Source organism: Nannobrachium achirus, assembly GCF_963921795.1.
Source record: "Nannobrachium achirus genome assembly, chromosome: 17".
Taxonomy (NCBI): Eukaryota; Metazoa; Chordata; class Actinopteri; order Myctophiformes; family Myctophidae; genus Nannobrachium; species Nannobrachium achirus.
Genome location: NC_137824.1, coordinates 24,011,921 through 24,031,788, shown reverse-complemented (window position 1 = coordinate 24,031,788; position 19,868 = coordinate 24,011,921). Strand labels below are relative to the sequence as shown.

At 44.4% G+C, this 19,868-nt stretch overlaps 2 protein-coding genes across 2 annotated transcripts in view; one reads left to right on the top strand and one right to left on the bottom strand.

Annotated features, from left to right (window-relative positions):
- The window catches only part of dock2 (dedicator of cytokinesis 2), a 126,010-nt gene that overhangs the window by 45,527 nt on the left and 60,615 nt on the right, over nt 1-19,868 (top strand). The window lies entirely within an intron of this gene.
- insyn2b (inhibitory synaptic factor family member 2B) lies at nt 1,159-18,907 on the bottom strand (the record flags this gene model as incomplete). The annotated part of the gene is made up of 3 exons (XM_080746095.1): nt 1,159-1,363; nt 12,217-12,291; nt 17,277-18,907. The coding sequence occupies 3 exons, from the start codon at nt 18,905-18,907 to the stop codon at nt 1,159-1,161; spliced, it is 1,911 nt and encodes a 636-aa protein (XP_080602221.1).

The following is a 19,868-nucleotide window of genomic DNA, read 5'->3' as shown; positions in this document are numbered from 1 at the left end:
TGTGTGTGTGTGTGTGTGTGTGTGTGTGTGTGTGCGCGTGGGGGAACAATGAATATACAGTATTAGTGAAACAGTGAAACACTGTGGTGCAGTATGGTAATCATTCTCTGTATCAAATGAGCTCGACAGAATGTGTGATTGGCCAGCATGGCTTGTCAGTCTTTGATGAGTGGATTATCTGTCATTCAATGCAAAAATAAATAAATAAAATAAAAAAATACACATAGGATCCGAATTGATTCCCCATTGTGCTCTCCAAAACCCTGATATCCTTTCAACAAGACTTCTTATTCAACTCAAGTTCCTCAAGAGCTCAACAGCCTTATTTCTTTTTTTAAATATGTCCTCTTATTGATTGAAACCTTTAATATTCTCGAAAAGAGCAATAAGGTTCTCCCTCATTTGCTATATCATTCCCATGTTAAATTGAATCCAACTTTCATTTTGCCAAGTCTTTGCCAAGACTCAAAGTACCCTCTCAACACCTTTATTGTGATTGGATTTTGGAGTTCATTGGATTTCAAGCCCATTTCAATGCTCCTGTTTATCGCTGTGAATCTGTATTATTGTACAGATACACTGCAGCTGATGTCTTGGCATTACTCCATCTACACCTCTGTCCTTCTCTCCGTCCGTCCGTCCGCCCGTCCGTCCGTCCGTCCGTCCATCAATCCATCCATCTTTCCAGCAAGTAAACTAGCCAGTCGTGTATAGCTTCAGTGCTTCCCTCCTCCATTAGAAAGGTTTCTTTGCTCAGTAGGGTGGAAAGTTGCACATCGGCTGGTAATGTCTATTTCCCCCCGCCGTGAAAAGGGAGAGTCTCCTCGACAGCCCTCTTACAGAGCCTAATGGCATGCGTCTGGGAGAAAATGTCCAACCTCTCCTCCTATTCCGTTGCTCTTCCCCTCTTTTACTCTTCTTCATTTACTCTCGGCCTGTCAGTGTATTTTCAGACAGAGAGTCATGGACAGCAGTGTCAGGGAGGCACTGATATAGGAAATCCTGCTCCACTTCGTACGTGCACCACACTGCAAGCGTGCCTCTTACGGCCATGGGGCTTTGAGGTCATCCACTTGTTTAAAATGCAGAAACTCACGCTGAAACATCACCGCTGGACACTGGCCAGCGGAGCTGTGCATGGACGGGGACACCTCCCTTCTAGAGCCACCAGAAGCACTTCTTGCGGAGCTTCTTGACCCGTGACTTGGCACTGGGGCGCGTGGAGGCCGAGGAAGAGGAGGTGTTGGCTTTCGGGGCCGCGGTGGGCTTGGTTAGGGTGGATGTGGTCGTGTCACAGTCTCCATCCAGGGCCTCCATCACCCCCTGGAAGCGTCCCTCCTGCTGTCTGAAATCATGCTCCACACTGGAGGAAACGGACAGAGAGAGAGAGAGAGAGAGAGAGAGAGAGAAATAGTGAGAGGGAGAGGGAGTGGGTGAATAAATTGAGTGATCTCCAGTTATCAATGTTATCAAAGCACGTTTTCCTGCACAAATTTGTTACAAAGTAGTTTACAGTGGCAGCAAAATTGCATATTTAGGGGTGAGTGTAAGGATTTGAAGGAGGAGAGATTTGTTAAGGGTGAAAGTGGGGAGAAGAGAGAGGTGGGGGGGGATAGATGAATGGTGTTAGAACTGATGAAATATAATGTGCGGAGGAGAGACGGGGTGAGTTGGGGAGTAAAGAGAGAATGAAAGGGGAGGAGATGAGAGGCGGCGAGAGCGGGAGTAAGAGGTGAAAGGCAGGTTTTATTGCCATTAAAAGGCTTTCACAAAAATGCTGACACGTCCTCATGCACATTCATGTAAGATCATTCTTCTGCCCTCACATTGTGCACAACTCACAGTCACAAACACGCACGCACGCACGCACGCACGCACGCACACACACACACACACACACACACACACAGATGCACACATACTTAAAAAACGGGCCCCAACTCAGCACTCATTCCACGTCCATAGCATTCTTGCGCTTCATGCTCCGATAGATCACAGACCGGAGACATGAGCGAAGCAGCTATAAGGAATGGGGAGAAGGGAAGAACACCTGATGTGTTCAAAGCAGAACCTCTCTCTCTGTGGTGGTCTCATTTCCCTCAGTATCCTCTCCCACCATCTTTCTGATGTGTCCATCGCAGCAGGACATTGGCGAGTGGAGTGTTGAGATGATTTAGCCTTGGCTGTGTGTGTTTGTGTGTTTGTTTTACTGTGTTTTTTGCATGTGTGTGTGTGTATGTGTATATATACGGTGCACATATGAAGGCACAGTTGCATAGTGCTGAGCATCTGGAATTAATGAGGCACATGATGAGGCGAGGAAGGAAGGGACAGCCCTCCTGCCACACACACACGCGCGCGCGCACGCACACTTTGTTCGTAGGTAGGTTACTACCTACTTGTGTGCACTTAGAGTACGCATGCACGCACGCACACACACATTCTCACACACATGCACGGACACCTGTCCTACATTCCCTCAACTCAGTGTGTCCTGCTTTAGAATTGAGAATCCAGACCTACTCTGTTCCTTGTGTTTGTTCTGCAGGCATACCTCTATCCTGTTTTCTCTCTCTCTCTCTCTCTCTCTCTCTCTCTCTCTCTCTCTCTCTCTCTCTCTCTCTCTCGTTGCCTGTCTGTGTCTCTCTGTCACCTCTCTGTCTGTCTGTCTGCACTCTGTGCAACCCTAACGTCCTCCACCGTTCTCCTAACCTCTGTCTTCATCTTTCTGTGACTATCTCTAACTCCTCCTGTCCTGTCCCTGCGTCCCTCTGGCCCTCTGTCTCTCTCTTTCTCTGGCTCCCTCTCTCTCCCCCTCTCTCTCTCGCTCCCTCTGTGCACCCCCCCACTATTGTTCATAGGATTATAGCACAGGGGAAATGCTGCTATTCTTAATTCATTCCTGGGGCTGCCATCATCAGCATCTTCGTGTGCATGTGCACGCTTTCATGTACAGTACATGCATGTACTGTACGTGAAGGAGAGAAAGCGATGGAACTCTCGTGCCCTTGAGTCTTTGAATTTGAGCGTGCACGGATGACTGCTGATGACTACCTAATGTACACACGCTGCACGTGCATGCACGAGGTCCTGATGTTGTGTGTTTTGATGGACGCCCGTTGTCTGTCATGCAGAGTAATTAGGAGCGATGATGGGCGCAGTGAGTCTGCATCAAACAAACGTCCCTTTTTCCCTGCGAATCATTAGGCTGGATGTTGCCGTCACCACGCATTGTGTTCCAACGTCTCCCTGTCATTGTTCCCGTGTCTGTCCTCGGTGTCTACCAACACACACACACAGACACATAAGACAATTACCCTTCCGACAAAATTATTGGAGCTCCCTTCATCTCAAGTCTGTGTGTTTGGACAGTAGCCGTGTGTTTCAGTGTGTGTCTACACTACAGTATACACAGCAAAATCCAGTGTTAATTGAACATCTGAGAGTGTGAAAGTGGAATCTTTTACGTGCACATATCTACACTTGCGTGTGGTTGTGTGTGCATATGTGTGCAAACATATGTAAATCCTATATAAATGGATAGATTTTCTTTCATACAGATTAACTGTATGTGCACACATTCCACAGTTATAATATATTTATATTTATGTGCGTGTGTGTGTGTGTGTGTGTGTGTGTGTGTGTGTGCGTGCGCGTTTGTGAGAGAGAGAGTGTGTGTGTGTGTGTGTGTGTGTGTGTGTGTGTGTGTGTGTGTGTGTGTGTGTGTGTGTGTGCACGCGTACGTGTGTGTTCACTCTGCACACAGCTACTGTATCAGTGTGCATGTGTCATCGCATGAGTAACGTAGCAGATATAATGGAATTGCACTGATCGGCTTTATCCTGAGAGAGAGCAAACGAGAGGGAGAGAGCAAGAGATGGAACATGAAAGAACTCCCCCCCCCCCCCCCCCCATCAATGAGACCAGAGAGAGAGAAATCAGACTGGTAATAAGGAAGAGCACCAGGTAATGGGAAAATAAAAGACTAAAACTAAGCGGGTTACAGCTGAAGAAAGTCAGATTTGTGATCAGTTGAAAACTGATCTCAGTGTATACAATTACAAAAGGAACTGGGTACATGCACTGATCTGGTTTATTACAGTATGTGCCTGCAATGCAATAGATTTGCATAACAAGTCCATTGTGATTTACATCATAGCAAGAGGAAATGTATTTCTGGATGTACACAGTATGGTTTATCTGGCTTAAAAGAAACCGTTCATGGAATGGCGCCTTTTCTACCCCCCAGGAAATCACTGCTGTGGTCTCTGTAGTACCCTCCACTGTAGGGCCTACAGAATATCCTGTTTATTGTGGAGCTCATGTGCACGTGCGTGTGTGTGTGTGTGTGTGTGTGTGTGTGTGTGTGTGTGTGTGTGTGTGTGCGCGCGCGTGTGTGCGTGTGTGTGTGTGTGTGTGTGTGTGTGTGTGTGTGCTTCTGAATACGAGTCAATATTCATACTCTATGGCCTACAGTATGTCCTATACATGTCCTATACAGTCCTATACAGTATGTGTGGAAGGTGATTATGACAGCAGACCGCCGTGGGTATACAGTACACCTACTCTACATGCTGTACTCTATATAGACAACATGCCTGGCCACGCCCCCTACTTCCGACCGGAAGCCCTTTTTTGGGCTCAGTCGTAAATAGACTTCCTGCTTTCGTCACAGCTCACTCTCCCACCAGCTGATCGGACCGCTTGGACGTGCTTGTTTTTACTACTTTCTGTTTTTTACTTGCCACGATGCCACTGAAATGGCAACATTCATCCACTCAGCTGATACGAGACGGGGTTTTGACGATTCCACACCCATCTACAGTCCATACTTGGAAGGACGACATGACGACATGGCCGGACATAACGTTAGACAAAATGGTATTTTACTTGATGACATCAACGGCTGTCGATGACGTTCAGCAGGACGCTGTTAAAAGTACGATGGCATATCAGTATCTCCACGGCGAAAAAGTTGGTGTTGTGTTAAGCCATCAACTGGACGGCTTTATTTTTTTTAAGGCCAGTGTTGAACCGAGCCAGTGTCTCAATAACGACGCCCACGGTCCGTGGGTTTTGGTAACCGACGAAGGCTTCATTGAGACAGCTGGATGTTGTGGAGCAGTTCTGATAACGTAGAAATCCCAGTACCATTTGACACTGTCTTTGCCCAGCAGCAGGTTGCACGTTTGCGTAGCTTCTATTTTGCCCACATGCTCCCAAGAATTGTGGATGAGTTTTTGCAGGGAGACTTAGAGTTTTGTCCTGCATATCGCACAATTGTGAAATCACCCTGAAGTTGTTCATTTGCTATTTGTGTGTGCAGTGTTATTTAGCATAGACTGGTTGCAGTGTTGTTGTTTTTCTTGAAATTTGAAACTTGTCACTTGAATACTGACAAATAAAACTTGATTGAGAGTCATTACTGTGTGTTGGTTTTATTACAGTGATCAGCTTAAATGAACTGAAAGCAAGCATCATTAAACTTGAAATCACATGTGAAAATTAGAATACAAATATTTAAGAAGTAGTGAAAATAGCCAATCTACCAGCTCAAGTGTGAAGCGACACGCTTGTAGATCTGCTATTTTCACTAGTTTTGTTCCCAGGCAAACATGCAAACTGACAAAACTTGACTGGGAGGGTGTGTCGGGCATCGTCACATTGCATTTGTATGGGAGTGTAAATTAAATGGCCTCACCATAGTCTACCTGGCAATCAAAATGAAGACATTGGCACAACAATGCACAGTGTGAATGGGAGGGTGTGCCTGGCATCTTTACATTGCATTTGTATGGGAATGCTAAATAAATGCATAGACCATAATTCACTAGTGTGAAACATCTGGACAAAATGTTGATGTTGCAAAGTCACAACAGTTGACAGAAACCTCACTTGACAGTCATTACTGTGTTGGGTTTATTACAGTGATCATTTAGTTCAAAACATTACCCAAAAAGCTAAAATAAAAATGCAATTACCTGAGTAATTTCAGTTAAAGAAATTAGATAACTAAAAATCCTGTGAATAAATTAGAATGCAAATGTTTAAGAGGTAGTGAAAATAGCCAATCCACCAGCTCACTGCAAAGCGACAAGCTTGTAGATCTGCTATTTTCACTCGTTTAGTTCCCAGGCAAACATGTAATTTCTCTTTGTGGTCACAAGCTAAAATGTTGGGAAACACCATGGGCATTCAAGCTGTAAAGAAATAACACCAATTCATATTTTAAAAGACTTTATTGGGAAAATCATACATGAGGAAAAAAATCCATACTGTACATGAGATCAAAACAAAGCAAAACAGCAAATCAACTCTGAAACTGAAACACCCACTCAAGTCTCAGGAGACACGTTTTTGATCAGTGCATGCCTCAGGTTAACTAGGGCAGCACATATTCTCAGGATTTTGTCCACTTTTGGTATCAAACTGATGGGGAAAGTTTGTGATAAAATCCTAAACACTTTGAGCCTTCTGATGGCCCGTTCAACATGAATGCGCACATTTGCAACACGCCTGGTGCGTGTGACCTCCTCATTAGTCAGCTGTGCACGCCTGCGAGTAAATGCAGGAATATTCAATCTAACTAGTCTTTCTCGTAACAAGCCCTGGATAGTGAAGCCGCGGTCTGCCATGACCTCATCACCAGGCATTAGGTGATCCAGGAATCCAGAATTCCTTGTGATGTACTTATCACTGCTTTTACCAGCATATGCATCTGAAATAAACATGATCATGCCAGACGGAGAAACAGCGACCAGATACTTTATTGTGTTGGTGCCTTTGTAGTGACTAAATGTGGCACTCCTGCAGTCAAGGTTTGTGGCCCTCTGCAGAGAAGTTTCCGCACAGTCAATGATGCAGGTTGTTTGTGCGTAATGCTTATGAAATGGCAATGGCATGTTATCTTTGAGTGTGTCTCTGGGTAGCCAGGAGACAAGCGGTGAGATTTCCTCATCCATACAATCGATCCAGTATGCAATGACCCTGCTTGCCATACTCTGAGAGACATTGAAACGCTGAGCGATATCTGCTAATACATGGTTCAGTTTTAACTTCATAAGTGTCATCAGAATTTGGTCGACAACTGGAAGGGTGAAAGTATTTTTTCTGAAAGGAGTCAACACGGTCACCAAAAGGTAAAAGTGCTCCAGAACTAATCCAGTGAACAACAGAGATTCGTTATCGCCAAGAAGCATGGTGCTCGCCTGATCAGCCACTGTGCCTGCATCACACTGTGTAGCTTTGTTTGTTGTTTTGGTGGTTGATGAACTGTAGGCATGATCAAGCAGCGAGGGGTCTTCCCACTGTGTTCCAGCATCTCTGTATGTAGGCTTAGTGGCACATGTCTGACAAACTGTCAGGGTAGCAGGTCAGAGAAAGAAAAAAAAACATATCATTATAATCAAATAATTCTACAGCATTGAGCATGTGATACTAATTATTGTCTGCCATCATTACATTGCATTTGAATGTAATGGCCTCACTATTGTCTACCTGGCAATCAAAATGAAGACATTGGCACAACAATGCACAGTGTGAATGGGAGGGTGTGTCGGGCATCGTCACATTGCATTTGTATGGGAGTGTAAATTAAATGGCCTCACCATTGTCTACCTGGCAATCAAAATGAAGACATTGGCACAACAATGCACAGTGTGAATGGGAGGGTGTGCCTGGCATCTTTACATTGCATTTGTATGGGAATGCTAAATAAATGCATAGACCATAATTCACTAGTGTGAAACATGTGGACAAAACTATGTTGATGTTGCAACAGTTGACTAAAGTTAGACAAAAACATTTAAAAAAAAAACAACAAATAGCTTGCTTACCATCAGCGTGTGCAGGCTGAGCATTTGGTTGTTCAGGTGCACCTGTTTCTGGGTCACATGAGGATGTTTCTACAATGGGGCAGAGAGAACACAAGGATTTAGCCAAACATTTATGAACAGGGTAATACATATGGCAGAGGTAAACACATGTACCACAGTTTGCACTGGCAAATAAACATGTGAGCTGCCATATTGAATACTTTTGAAGGTTAGTGTGCCACAGTGGTGGAAAAAGTACTCGCATTTCTACTTAAGTAAAAGTATCAATACATAGTATTGATACTTTTCACAACGCGACGCGTTGTGAGCTTGTAGCTTGCTGTATGTATGTCATTGTAGATCGGCTATTTTCAAATAACCCAGCCATAACATAGGGCTAAAGTGGCTTATTTATGTTTTAAAAGATGCCTGTTTATGTCGTATCAGTGTGGTCATGTCAACACAAAGGGGTAATTATGTATAAGCCCACGTTAGCCGCTAACATATAGCATAGTGCTAACCTCAAAAGAGAGCATCACAAAACAATTACTTAAGCTATTAAATTAATCCATTTTCAGCTTTCTTACCTTCAGATCCATGGTCAGTCTGGCGATCAACTCGGTTTAGCTGTCGTCTCGTTTTCTTCGGTTCTCGTTCATAACCCAAATACAGCTCAGGGTATGGGTTTGCAGTAGTTGGCTTTTTGTCAACAAAGTGAAAACTACAAACAAAGACCCTTTTCGGTGGTTTCTTCAAATTCAAATTCTTCAGCCACATCCGAGATGCAACATCATCTTTTGGTATTTGATGGAATGCATACATAGGAGGACATGGACAATTTTGTTTGGTCTTAGGTAGATGGATCACACACTCTTGATTAAGCCAAGCTTTCAGATGGTCAGAAGTCTTAGAACAGCCACGCACTGCACAATGTGTTGGCATTGTAGCAGAAGGTAATCAAAGATAACGAAAGCAAAGTAGTAGTGTGAGTCCAGGTTGTTATGTTATCGTGAGTGTGAGTGTGTGACTGCCTCTTGTTTATATGCATGCCTGACAGAACCCGGAAGTTCCCTTTCGACTTGGGGGCGGGGCCTCCCTCCTGCAATCGGCCAGGAATGTTGTCTATACAGGCTTGAAGTTTGTTTTTGGGGGGCGTCTTGAATGTGTCCGTCTGTCCGTCCCCATTCCCCTCAGTATTCATTAGTGCTCATTGGATACGGACCCTCCTGCTGTGTTTAATTACAAAGAGGTTTCCACAGGAGACGGACTGAGTGGGTATACAGTATGGAAGTCAGAATACTGTATGGATAAACTGCAAAGGGGCCGAGAGACATGAAGATGAAAATTATGAGAGATGAATATAAAAGATGGATTAGAGAGATTTGGGAGAAAACCATGCAGAGAGATAAAATACCCTGTTCTGAATATTTTGTCTTCATCATATGACATGTTGAATCCAATCTTTTTGCCTATTTGATTTGGAGATTGCTTCTGTTTGCTTTGAGGTGAGATCGTCTTTTAATTCTATTTTTAATATATAAAGCCCTATGCGGTCATGTTTTATCTCCCAGCACAGATTTATATCGCTGTTTTGATCTTCTCTTTCTGTTCTTTCTCATTGTGTTTTATTGCTATGTTTTTCAAGCTCTGTTTTATCGCTGCACTTAACAACTAAATGACCACACATTGCCAACTAAAAGTAGATTTAAAGCCAGATTATGCTTCGTACATTAGTATCAATACATTTGCTGGCGCTGTCTTTGGATGCAGGTGGGCCAACAATTATCCTCATGGCAATGGATTAACACGAAGCACGCTGTGCAAACACCTAATGAGCACCTCCCTAATTGGCCTATAATGTATTTAAAGTAATGTTGATCTAGGGCAGAATTGTGTGTGGCATACCAGGCATACAGTAGCTTGGGCATGATAATCGTAATCTTCAACTATTGCTTCTCTGCTCTCTGAGAGCAATAAAGCAGATATAATGATTCCAATTATTCTCATTGTATTGTGAAATAGGTCTCAAGGGTTCAACAACTTCTAGCACATGAACAAACCCACCATACAACTAGAAATGGGTACGCACATATCTCCGCCAGGCTGGGTTGCCTAGCCAGGTGGTGGGTTGTAACAGTTTTCATTTGTGGGGCTCCCATGGACAGAGTTGAAAGTGCTTTTGGAGTTGGTGCTCTCTATAGAGGCCCCTCAACATGTGATTCCAATGTGGGGTTGATTGGATGTTGTGTTCATTGATTGATTGATTGAAGACTTTATTAGAAGTTTGCATAGGAAAAGGTACAGTTTCATGACGGTACAGTTCACTGGTACAAGGTCTACTAAAAGGAGATCCATGAAAAGACTAAGCTTATTTCCACTGGAAACCATTGAAGTATCTCATATAACATTGAATGACAGACAAATAGAACACAGTACTATGCAGTAGATATGTAAAGAAAAAAAAACAAAAAAAAACAGTAAGTCTAAACAAACAGTATATACAAAGAAGGGGCAGGGGAGGGGAGGGGAGGGTTGGGTTGGGCTAGGTTCATTTTCTTTACCAGTTGCGAACGGCTGCTGCCTGTAAGTGGTTTTTCAGGGCAATTTTAAAGGATGCTAGTGATCCACACTCCTTTATGGCCTTCGGTAAGGCTTTCCACATTGTGGTGGTATAGCAGAAAAACGAGTTTGACCCTTTGTTGGTTTTTACTCTGGGTTGGAAGTGATCTGTGGCGCTGCCTCTGGTGTTATAATTATGGACATCCTTAATGTTTATAAAGTATTTTGACAGGTACTTGGGTATCATAGTGGTGTAGTGTATCTTGTACACCAGGCCCATTGCAAGTTGCTGTACTCTGTCATCTACTCTGAGCCACCCCACTCTTAATTGGTGAGTAGCGGTGAGGTGAGTCTGATAGGGAAGGTTAAGCAGGACCCTAATTAGTTTATTTTGGGCTGTTTGGAGTTTTGTTTTCAGGGCTTGTGGGGCGTCACGATACCATACATGGACTCCGTAGTCAAAGAGGGGCTGGATTATTGCACCAGCTATGGTCTTCAGTGTGTTGAAATTGACCATTGGGGCGATCCTCTGTAGGAAACGAGTTCGTTGATTGATTGATTTTATTTATTACTTTAGAAGTCATCTTTGGAATGTCAAATCCCTGTTTGACTGTCCTTGTCACATGACTCACAAAGTACTCAAGAAATGTTTCTGCAGGAAACAACAACATTTGTAGAATGTGTGTCCCCATATGGGTTCTGTTTCGAGGCCCCTCAATGTGTCTAGGCTGCTCAACAGCGCCACTTGGTCACCCAGCGGTATTGCAGCTGTTCGTGCTGCATAGGGACAGACACATGCAGGGACACACTAAGTCAAAACTAGGAGGCGGCTATGACCGCTTCAAAAATCTGTAGTTCAGTGTTGGTGAAGTGAAGAAAATCCAAGGAATCCAGGGATTTTTTAAAAACATTTCAAGACCTATAGAGTTAATAGTCAGACCAAAATGTGAAGATAAAGATGATATAGATATTCAATATTTTGAATTACAGTACATCATGCCCACAAGTTTCCATTGTTATTTATATATTGAGGGAAAAAGGAGCCATACATGTACAGTTGGATATACTGTAGATGATTTTTGCTTGACGATAGACATGGGGGGATTGACGATTAGAAGAAAGTGCAGATGAAAGTTAGAATACAAACCGAAACATAGACACAAACACCACAATATGGAACAAGAAGATGAGCTGGTTTATCCAATATAAGGAAATGATTAGACAAAAAGCAAGAAGTGTGACTAACGCTATATCTAACTGTGGAAGAGTCAGAGCTTGAGGATCTGTGAATTGTGCAATTATTGGGGCACACAGCAAGGGGTAGGGAGCTGGACTGTAAAATGACTTCAAAAAAAGAATTATCATTTAGGCTGTGAATTAATTCATGGGAGAGCCACTGAACAACACTGTTTCATGTGCTAATAACATTCAAGAATGTTATCTCTAATATGCGCAATGTGTTTTGATGTAGCTGTGGATGAATGGGGTGACTTTCAGTCCATGGCTTTTGTATTAATAAGACAGTCAGGATGTATAAATAATGCAGTTATTACTAAGGGAAGGTTTGTGAGACTTGGACAATAAGAGAGAGATTGAAACGGCCAGTAAAGAGACTCTGGTATTAGCATACATATTGCGGCCCCAGCTTAATTTACCCATATTGCTGTGTACTGTTGAAACTTGCTTGACTCAAATCAATACTATTAATAGAAGGAAAAATAATGTAGACTTCTGCTCTTTAGGAGGAGTTTGTATGGTGTCGATCAATACTCTTATGTACTACTGAGTGATGAAAATGGCTTAAAAATGCTGTAAGGTTATTATCAACAGCAGTGTACAGTACCTGTAGATGATGCATGCTGTCTTCTGACAGGTGGGGCAGTTATTGATGTCCTGGCCAGTCCTATAGGAGCAGCGACTGTAAAAAAGAATGAATACAATCCAAATCAGTCAAACATGGGGAGTAGGGCATTCACCGAATATTCGAATATACGAATATCAAAGTCACTATTCGACGTTGTTCACTGAAGTCGAATATTCGGTTATTTCTTTATTTAAATTTTTTCTTTATTTTTTTAAAAGAAATATTATTTCTTCATGGTTTATACAGCTTGGCTAGATAGGAAGTCATAAGAATGAGTTGTCAATGCCCCTGGTGGATGAATTGGTTAATGCTCTATACTGATGTCATGCGTCTCGTTTCGTCTCCCGGAACTAATTACCAGTGGGAAAAACAGCGGCCAGCCGGCAAACTCGATGTCATGATGGAACTGCAACTGTCACTATACTAGACAGAAAATTGCTAGTTTTTACTGGATGAAAAAATATATATGTATATTTCCTGTCGAATATTCAACTATTCGAATACTTTGAAAAATCACTATTCGTGAATGCCCTAATGGGGAGGATGGGGATATACAGTATATTCACATGGCAATTTCCCAGTGTTATTTTAACTGAGAGTTAATGCCAGTCCACACCAATGCAACTATACTTGCAACTGTACTTGCAACCAGTATCCCCAAATTGCACCGGTCTGCAACTGTCCAGACCGCGGCAATTTCTTGCAACTGGTTATACAAGTTGCAATTAGTTGTGTAGGTGTAGACTGCATGGGCTTTAAACTTTGACTGTTAAACTAAGTGTTCATTTACAGTAACAGAGAATTCAACTCTAAGAGTTAAACTAACAGTGTTAAGTTAAACTGTGAGAGTTAAACTGAGATGACTTTTCTGTGTCGCATTCGTTTTGGCTCGGGACATTTCAGCCCGACTGAAAGGCCAAATAGTATTTTTTTAAATGATTTGTCTGCTTGGTTTGGCCTGTGTTATGCCAGATGGCTGGCGATGGGTGCCCTCACTTCGATTTAGCACAGCAGCCTTTCGCCCAGTTGAGCAGTACGAGTGCCAGAAAGTGTAGACAATTAGAAAAGTATTTGGAAACCTCCTAGTATTGAGCACCTCTCTGTGACTCACCACTTCACACAGTATGGATTTCTCTGATGTCATTAACTCCATCCCAGGAAGTTTCAAATGAACAGTGAAGTAACTGCACACCCCAAATCCCCCATGTGTGTTTAGGTTGATGAAATGTTTTTCTTTTCTTTAACTATCCATCCATCTTTATCCGATTATCCAGAGTCGGGTGCCAGACTTCACTTTCCTTTGCTTGGCCACATTAGCTACTGGAGGTTCCCAAGGTGTTCCAAGGCCAGCGTGGAAATATAATCCTCCCCCATCTGGTCCTTGGCATGTCCCATGCCTCCTCCCAGCTGGACCTTCCCCAAAGACCTCCCATGAGGCATCCATACTAGATACCCGAACTCCCTTTCTATATAATGAAAATCGTATAATTGAATAACACTGAATGTCAAAAGAAAAGTAAATACATAAAAGTGGAAAGAAAGAGAAAACATATAATAAATAATAATAATGCACATGTTTAAATACATTATAATATATAATGTGGATGTGAGTTTTGGTATACAGTTGTGCAGTTGCAGTAGACAGCTAGAACAGGCTCAAACTGACTGATGAATGGGCAGCGTGTATTTATATACCGGCAGATATACACGTAAACACATACCCTTCATACATACAGTGTACTGTACAGTATATACAGTAGATATAAATATTTATGGGTAGTGCTTGTTTTCAGGCAGGATAACAGCCATTAAGAGTAAAGAAACAGGACCTTAAGGGACTCCCACTTCCCCCCAGCACAGGCAGGAAAAGACCACACCGTGCAGCAGGAACCACCCCATGCACTTCTGCTTCTATTAGCGCATGTTTCAGTGAAAATTAATGCAGTCCCTCGCTATAAATTACACACACATGTGGCTGTGTTGAACATGACACATTTTTCTCATTATGAAAGCAACCCGCCATGATAGCAAGTTTGAAATAGGGTACACAGTCTATCGACGCACAGATTATCAGCCCATATGAGATGAGATTACAAAAAGAAAATGCGAATCAACACTCTCTTGCCTCTATGCAATTACATCGATTTATTTTGCCAAGACTTTTGGGCCTCCTCTACTCTGCACACTATACAGTACGTGCTTATGGAGCCAGACTAGTTTGATAGGTAAACTACATCTCTGTAATTAAACTGAGAGAGATGGTAGTGTTATTGTCATGACTTTGTTCTCTCCACTAATCTTGATCAAAGAGGACAACAACAGGAGGGGACACGGGTATCCGCTGTGGGAGAAGGCGATGAACACGGAGTGCCGAAACGCAGTGGCAACCTCTCAGCCCAGCTGACACTTTCATTACGGCAGCCAACACTGAGTACTTTCATTTTTGGCACAGTGTCTGACACATGCTCCCTCTCTTACCCTCGTCCCTCCTTCTCTCTCTCTCTCTCTCTCTCTCTCTCTCGCTCTCTCTCTCTCTCTTCTCTTTTGTCTCTTTCTCTGTTTTTGTCTCAATCCCTTTATATGCGCTCTGTTTCTCTTGCTCCCAGACACAGGGATGCATCTAAGCATCTAAAACATAAACATAAACACACACACACACACACACACACACACACACACACACACACACACACACACACACACACACACACACACACACACACACACACACACACACACACAAGCGCATACGCATGCACACGCACACACAGACACACTCGGGAGCAATGCCTAACCTGTGTGTAGGAGATTTGCTGAGCTGCTGAAACATGAATTGCACATCTTAAATGGTAATCTGATAGGGATTAGCCTTGTATTAGAGGTATCTGTCATTTTTGATGACGCGTGTATAAATATGCTGAGCAGGCTCAGCTGACCTCTATTTTGGATCAAAATGACAAGCGACTTTGTTATTGGGGCTTTAGTCCGATACAGTATGTAAGGAATAACAGAACAACTTCCTCAGGTGGTGTAGAATGTTAATGCTGGACATGATTAGACTGTGTCAGCAAGAACAGTCCATAGAAAACTGAAGGATATTATGGTAGGGATTCAGTGCATTAACCACTCATTACAACTGCACATTTGAGAGTTAAATGGTGCAAAAACAATAGGCAATGGACTACAGTAGACACGTGGAAAAATGTTTAATGGACAGATGAATAACCCGTCACCATATTTCTCACCAAGTGGGCCAGTGCATTTGTGTTGTACACCATCAGAATAGATGGTACAAGCCCGAATGCTTGAACCTTAGAGAGGTCCCTGCAAATCAATGCAAAAGTTTTCCTGAGTGATCACCTTTATCCTACGATGAAACATTTCTGTCTTCCATTGGAGCCATATGATTCAATTCATCAACATAAGAGACAAGAGACTTGTGCAATCTTTGCCAAGGTGCATTGAAGCTGCATGGCCAAACACCTTAGTAAGACGTTTACTTAGACATTTGCTGTTTCCTTTAATGTGTCACTCATCTATGCACGCCTAGAAAGAAGGGTTGTTTGAGCGAGACCTGAGAGATAGAAGAATGGCATTAGCAAGAGAGATGGGGTGATGAAAGCTGAGAAACAAGGTGAGAGAGAGTTGAGAGATGTGAGGGGAAAAGCAAGTGAGGTATGAATTTGCAGGGAAACGTTGAAGACAGCAGAGGTGAAAGGGGAAGAGGAGAAGGATGGCCTGGGGGGCAGACCTAGAGATGGACAGCTAGGTGAACGAGAGGAAAGAGAAACAATAGCAGGCTGACAGCAGATGGATGAGGGAGACGGGATGTGATGGACAGGTTGTCAGAGGAAGGAGAGAAAGGACCGATCAGAATATTAGAGAGTGGCCGCAGGTTGGTGTGTGTGTGTGTGTGTGTGTGTGTGTGTGTGTGTGTGTGTGTGTGTGTGTGTGTGTGTGTGTGTGTGTGTGTGTGTGTGTGTGTGTGTGTGTGTGTGTGTGTGTGTGTGTGTGTGTGTGTGTGTGTGTGTGTGTGTGTGTGTGTGTGTGTGTGTGTGTGTGAGAGAGAGAGAGAGAGGGGTGGAGGACAGGATGAGATTCATCGCCTCCTTCGCGGTGAAAGACTTGATTCATATCTGGAGGTGCAGACAGAGAGAGAGAGAAGAAAGGAGTGAGTGAAAGAAGAGAGGGCATTAATTAAGAAGCAGGGGGTGGGGGGGTGGTGTGAGTGAAGGAGGGAGGCTCATGCATGCCTGGAAGGAAAACAAACTGCAAGAAGAAAGGGGTGTGATCAAAAATAACAAAGCAACGGAGAGGAGAGGAGACAATGGAGATGTGTGTGGTATCTGAAGAGGAAGAAGGATAAAGGATCCAGAGAGATCTAGCCTATATCTATAGACCCATTTCCTGAGTGCTCCACTGTAGAGAGCGCCCGTCGCCATTAACTGTAAACAGCAGTATTAAAGTAACTTGTAGCCTACAAGTACTATTTTGAGTATTTGTACTGAGAGAGAGAGAGAGCGTATCTGAGGGTTGATGCCATGGATGTGTGTTGTGGCTGATATCTAAGGAATGCTATTACTGTGGGGACCGTGGAAGCCATAGCAGATGTCAGTTCAGAGGATATGCTGCTATTGACTGTAAGGCTACATAACAGTATGTAATCCCCACAGGACTGAGCTTCTTTCTCTCTCTCTCATGCACACCATCGAACGCTCAAGCACAAAATGCGCGCACGCACACACACACACACACACACACACACACACACACACACACACACACACACACACACACACACACACACACACACACACACACACACACACACACACACACACACACACACACACACACACACACACACTTCTGCAATCCTCCTTGGGCCTGACATTTAAAACCTATTATACCTGGAGTCGAATGCTTGTCAGTGTACATTACAATAAGAGAAGCGCAATAAACTCTTTGCTTTACCTTTCTCACTCACTCCACTCCATCCTCTATAACTCCCCCCAACACCCCTAATTAGCATTTCTTACCCTTCACTGAGGGCCTTGCTCTTCTCCAGATCTTGGATAACGTTGAGGAGCACTTTGATCTTCTCCTGGTTGGACAGCAGGTTCTCCTCCACGCTCTGCAGTCGCCCCTCCAGCCCGCCCGGTGCACCCCCTACGTGTACACCGCGCAACCCGCCGGGGGCTCCGTTGCATTGGACGCTGGAATGTGTCGTGCAGGCCGCAGCCCGACTGTGGTCCAGCGACACGGCCGCTTCATTTGTACGCTCCACTGGCTTGACCGGTGCTGTGGACGTTGGTTCCGGGTTTAGCTTGGTGCGTTTGCTTTGCAACACGGGGGTGGCCGTCTTGGAATGGGTGGCTTTGGGGGAGTTGGTTTGGGGAACAGGTGGGCCGGTGCCGCTGCTAGAGTTTGAATCAGTGAGAGGAACTGTGGGCGGGAGCTTATGGGAGACACGGAAAGATGTGTGGCGCTGTTGGTATGCATGGTCTTTTGCGTGTTGGTGCGCGCTTTTGCCGCCGTTTTGGTCCATGTGCGAGTGAGGATATTGGTCGGTCCTGTTTTGCTCCTGGGAGTACAGCCCCGTCACATCTGTGGAGGGTGTCTGCGTTCGTTGTGTGTGTGTCGTGCTTTTGTTCTTCTCTGTGTTGTGTACGTCGTGCACGTGTATTTCTGTTGTTTGCGTGGCTGTGTCTTTGTAGTGAGTAAGGTCTGCAGAATGGGGCCTTGGTTGTTGCTTAGTGTCTTTTGCTTTGGTGTGAGCATATGACGAGTGATTTCCATGTGAACTGTGTGCTTTTGGTATGGTGTGTGATGCCTGAGGTATGTGAGAGTGAGTCGAGACAGATGTGCGTGTGGATGATGTATGTGCAGTCCTGGCGTGGTGATTGGAGTTCAGGACGGGGGAGTCTTTTCTCGACTGGTTGGGGATGACCGATTGTTTGCGGGGATTCGGCAAAGTCTGACTCTCCGTTATGTGATTGGTTGCTCGCCTGCGGCAGGCACCGGTGCAAGGCTGTACCTGTGATTGTCTCCTCCCACATGTCCCACACAGACGGGGCGAGGAGGTCGTCACCATCCGACAGGGCCGAGGCGGGGTGGCGTGCACCGTCGTACATGTCCCCCCAGCTTTTAATGCTGAGCGATGGTTTTCTCCTCGTAGAGACTGGACTCTCCTTCGTTCTCCCGCAGGGTCATTACCCTCACTGCCCTCGCTGCAAACCCCTCCCACCACCTCAGGTGCTACTATACTGCCATTCACATACCGAGCTGTCCTTTTGTCCCTAGTCTCTTTGGGATTGGTGCGCAGGGTTTTGATCTGGCAGTAAACGCCACCCTCTGACCCCTGTGAGCCCATGTCGCCCTGCGTCAGGCTGTTGATCTCGTTCTGAGAGGTCTCCTTGGAAACGGGCAAACTTTTGCTGTTACCCCTGACGGCTCCCTTGGTCTCCGCTGCCATGGTTCTGTCTGTTCCCTTTGTGAGCTGACGCTGCATGGTGATCGGCTGGCTGCTGTGTCGTTTGATGGAGGGAAGGGACCTGAGTCCAGGGGAGGTCTGCACCCCCACACTGCACAGCGGGCCCCATCGCCCTCCCGCCAGGGGCAGCCCAAGTGCAGGCACCGGATTGGTGGGGTCAGCCACCCTCCTGCCCATAGTCCTCAGCCGATTGGCTCAGCCCCCTGAGGAGCTGAAATGGGTGAGGCCACTGCATGACATCAGACAAAGTCAGCTGGTTTATGTCCAGTAGAGCCGGGAAACCTGATCAGCCTTTGTTTATCCAATGCCTGTGTGTCTGTGCGGGGCAGCGTCAGTTATTTTGCGTGCGATAGTGGGAGATAGGAATTCAATTGCCAATAAAGAAGAAATGGCAGGAGCTCCATTGGTTCATTGGCCATAATGTCCCAATGTCCCTCCATAAAAGTCCATCCTCCTTGGTTTGATGACTTTTGATTGGACATCACTGTCAAGGCTGTTTCTGTATGCTGACCAATGGCCCGGGGTAGATGAGAGTTGGGTACATTCTCTCCTTTCACGTTCAATCTGCAGAGACGTAGAAAGAGATTAAAGTAGGGAGAGAGAGAGGTCGACAGAGGAGGTAGGTGAGACAGAGAACGAATGGTCAGATTGTTGAGTATAGCCCCAACATTAGGCAGACAAAGCACCTTATAAAAGAACTGAGCACAAGCGAATGCACCCACCGACCAAATCAATACAACTATATCACCTGCTGATTACACCGTGACCAGAGTGCAACACGGGCTCTTACTCTTAATCTCATCTAGCAGCTTGAATGTCAGGAACTGAAAAACACGAACACGTCTTCAAAATAGTGTGTAAATTGTACTATTGAACTATACTGTTAAATTGTCTTAAACACAATAATATTATAGATTATACAATCTTCTATAATATATAAGATTATATTACACTGTATAACTTCATAGTAGTAATACTGCCGCTGATGACAGGATTATTTTTCTTTGACAGCAGTAAACTAACTGATGAAGCACAGTGCAATCGCATCTTTCATCGAAATTAATAACATGTCTCACACATTGGCAGGATATTTTAACTGTGCCACACTGGCAATCTATCTCACTTCCTTGTACATCTT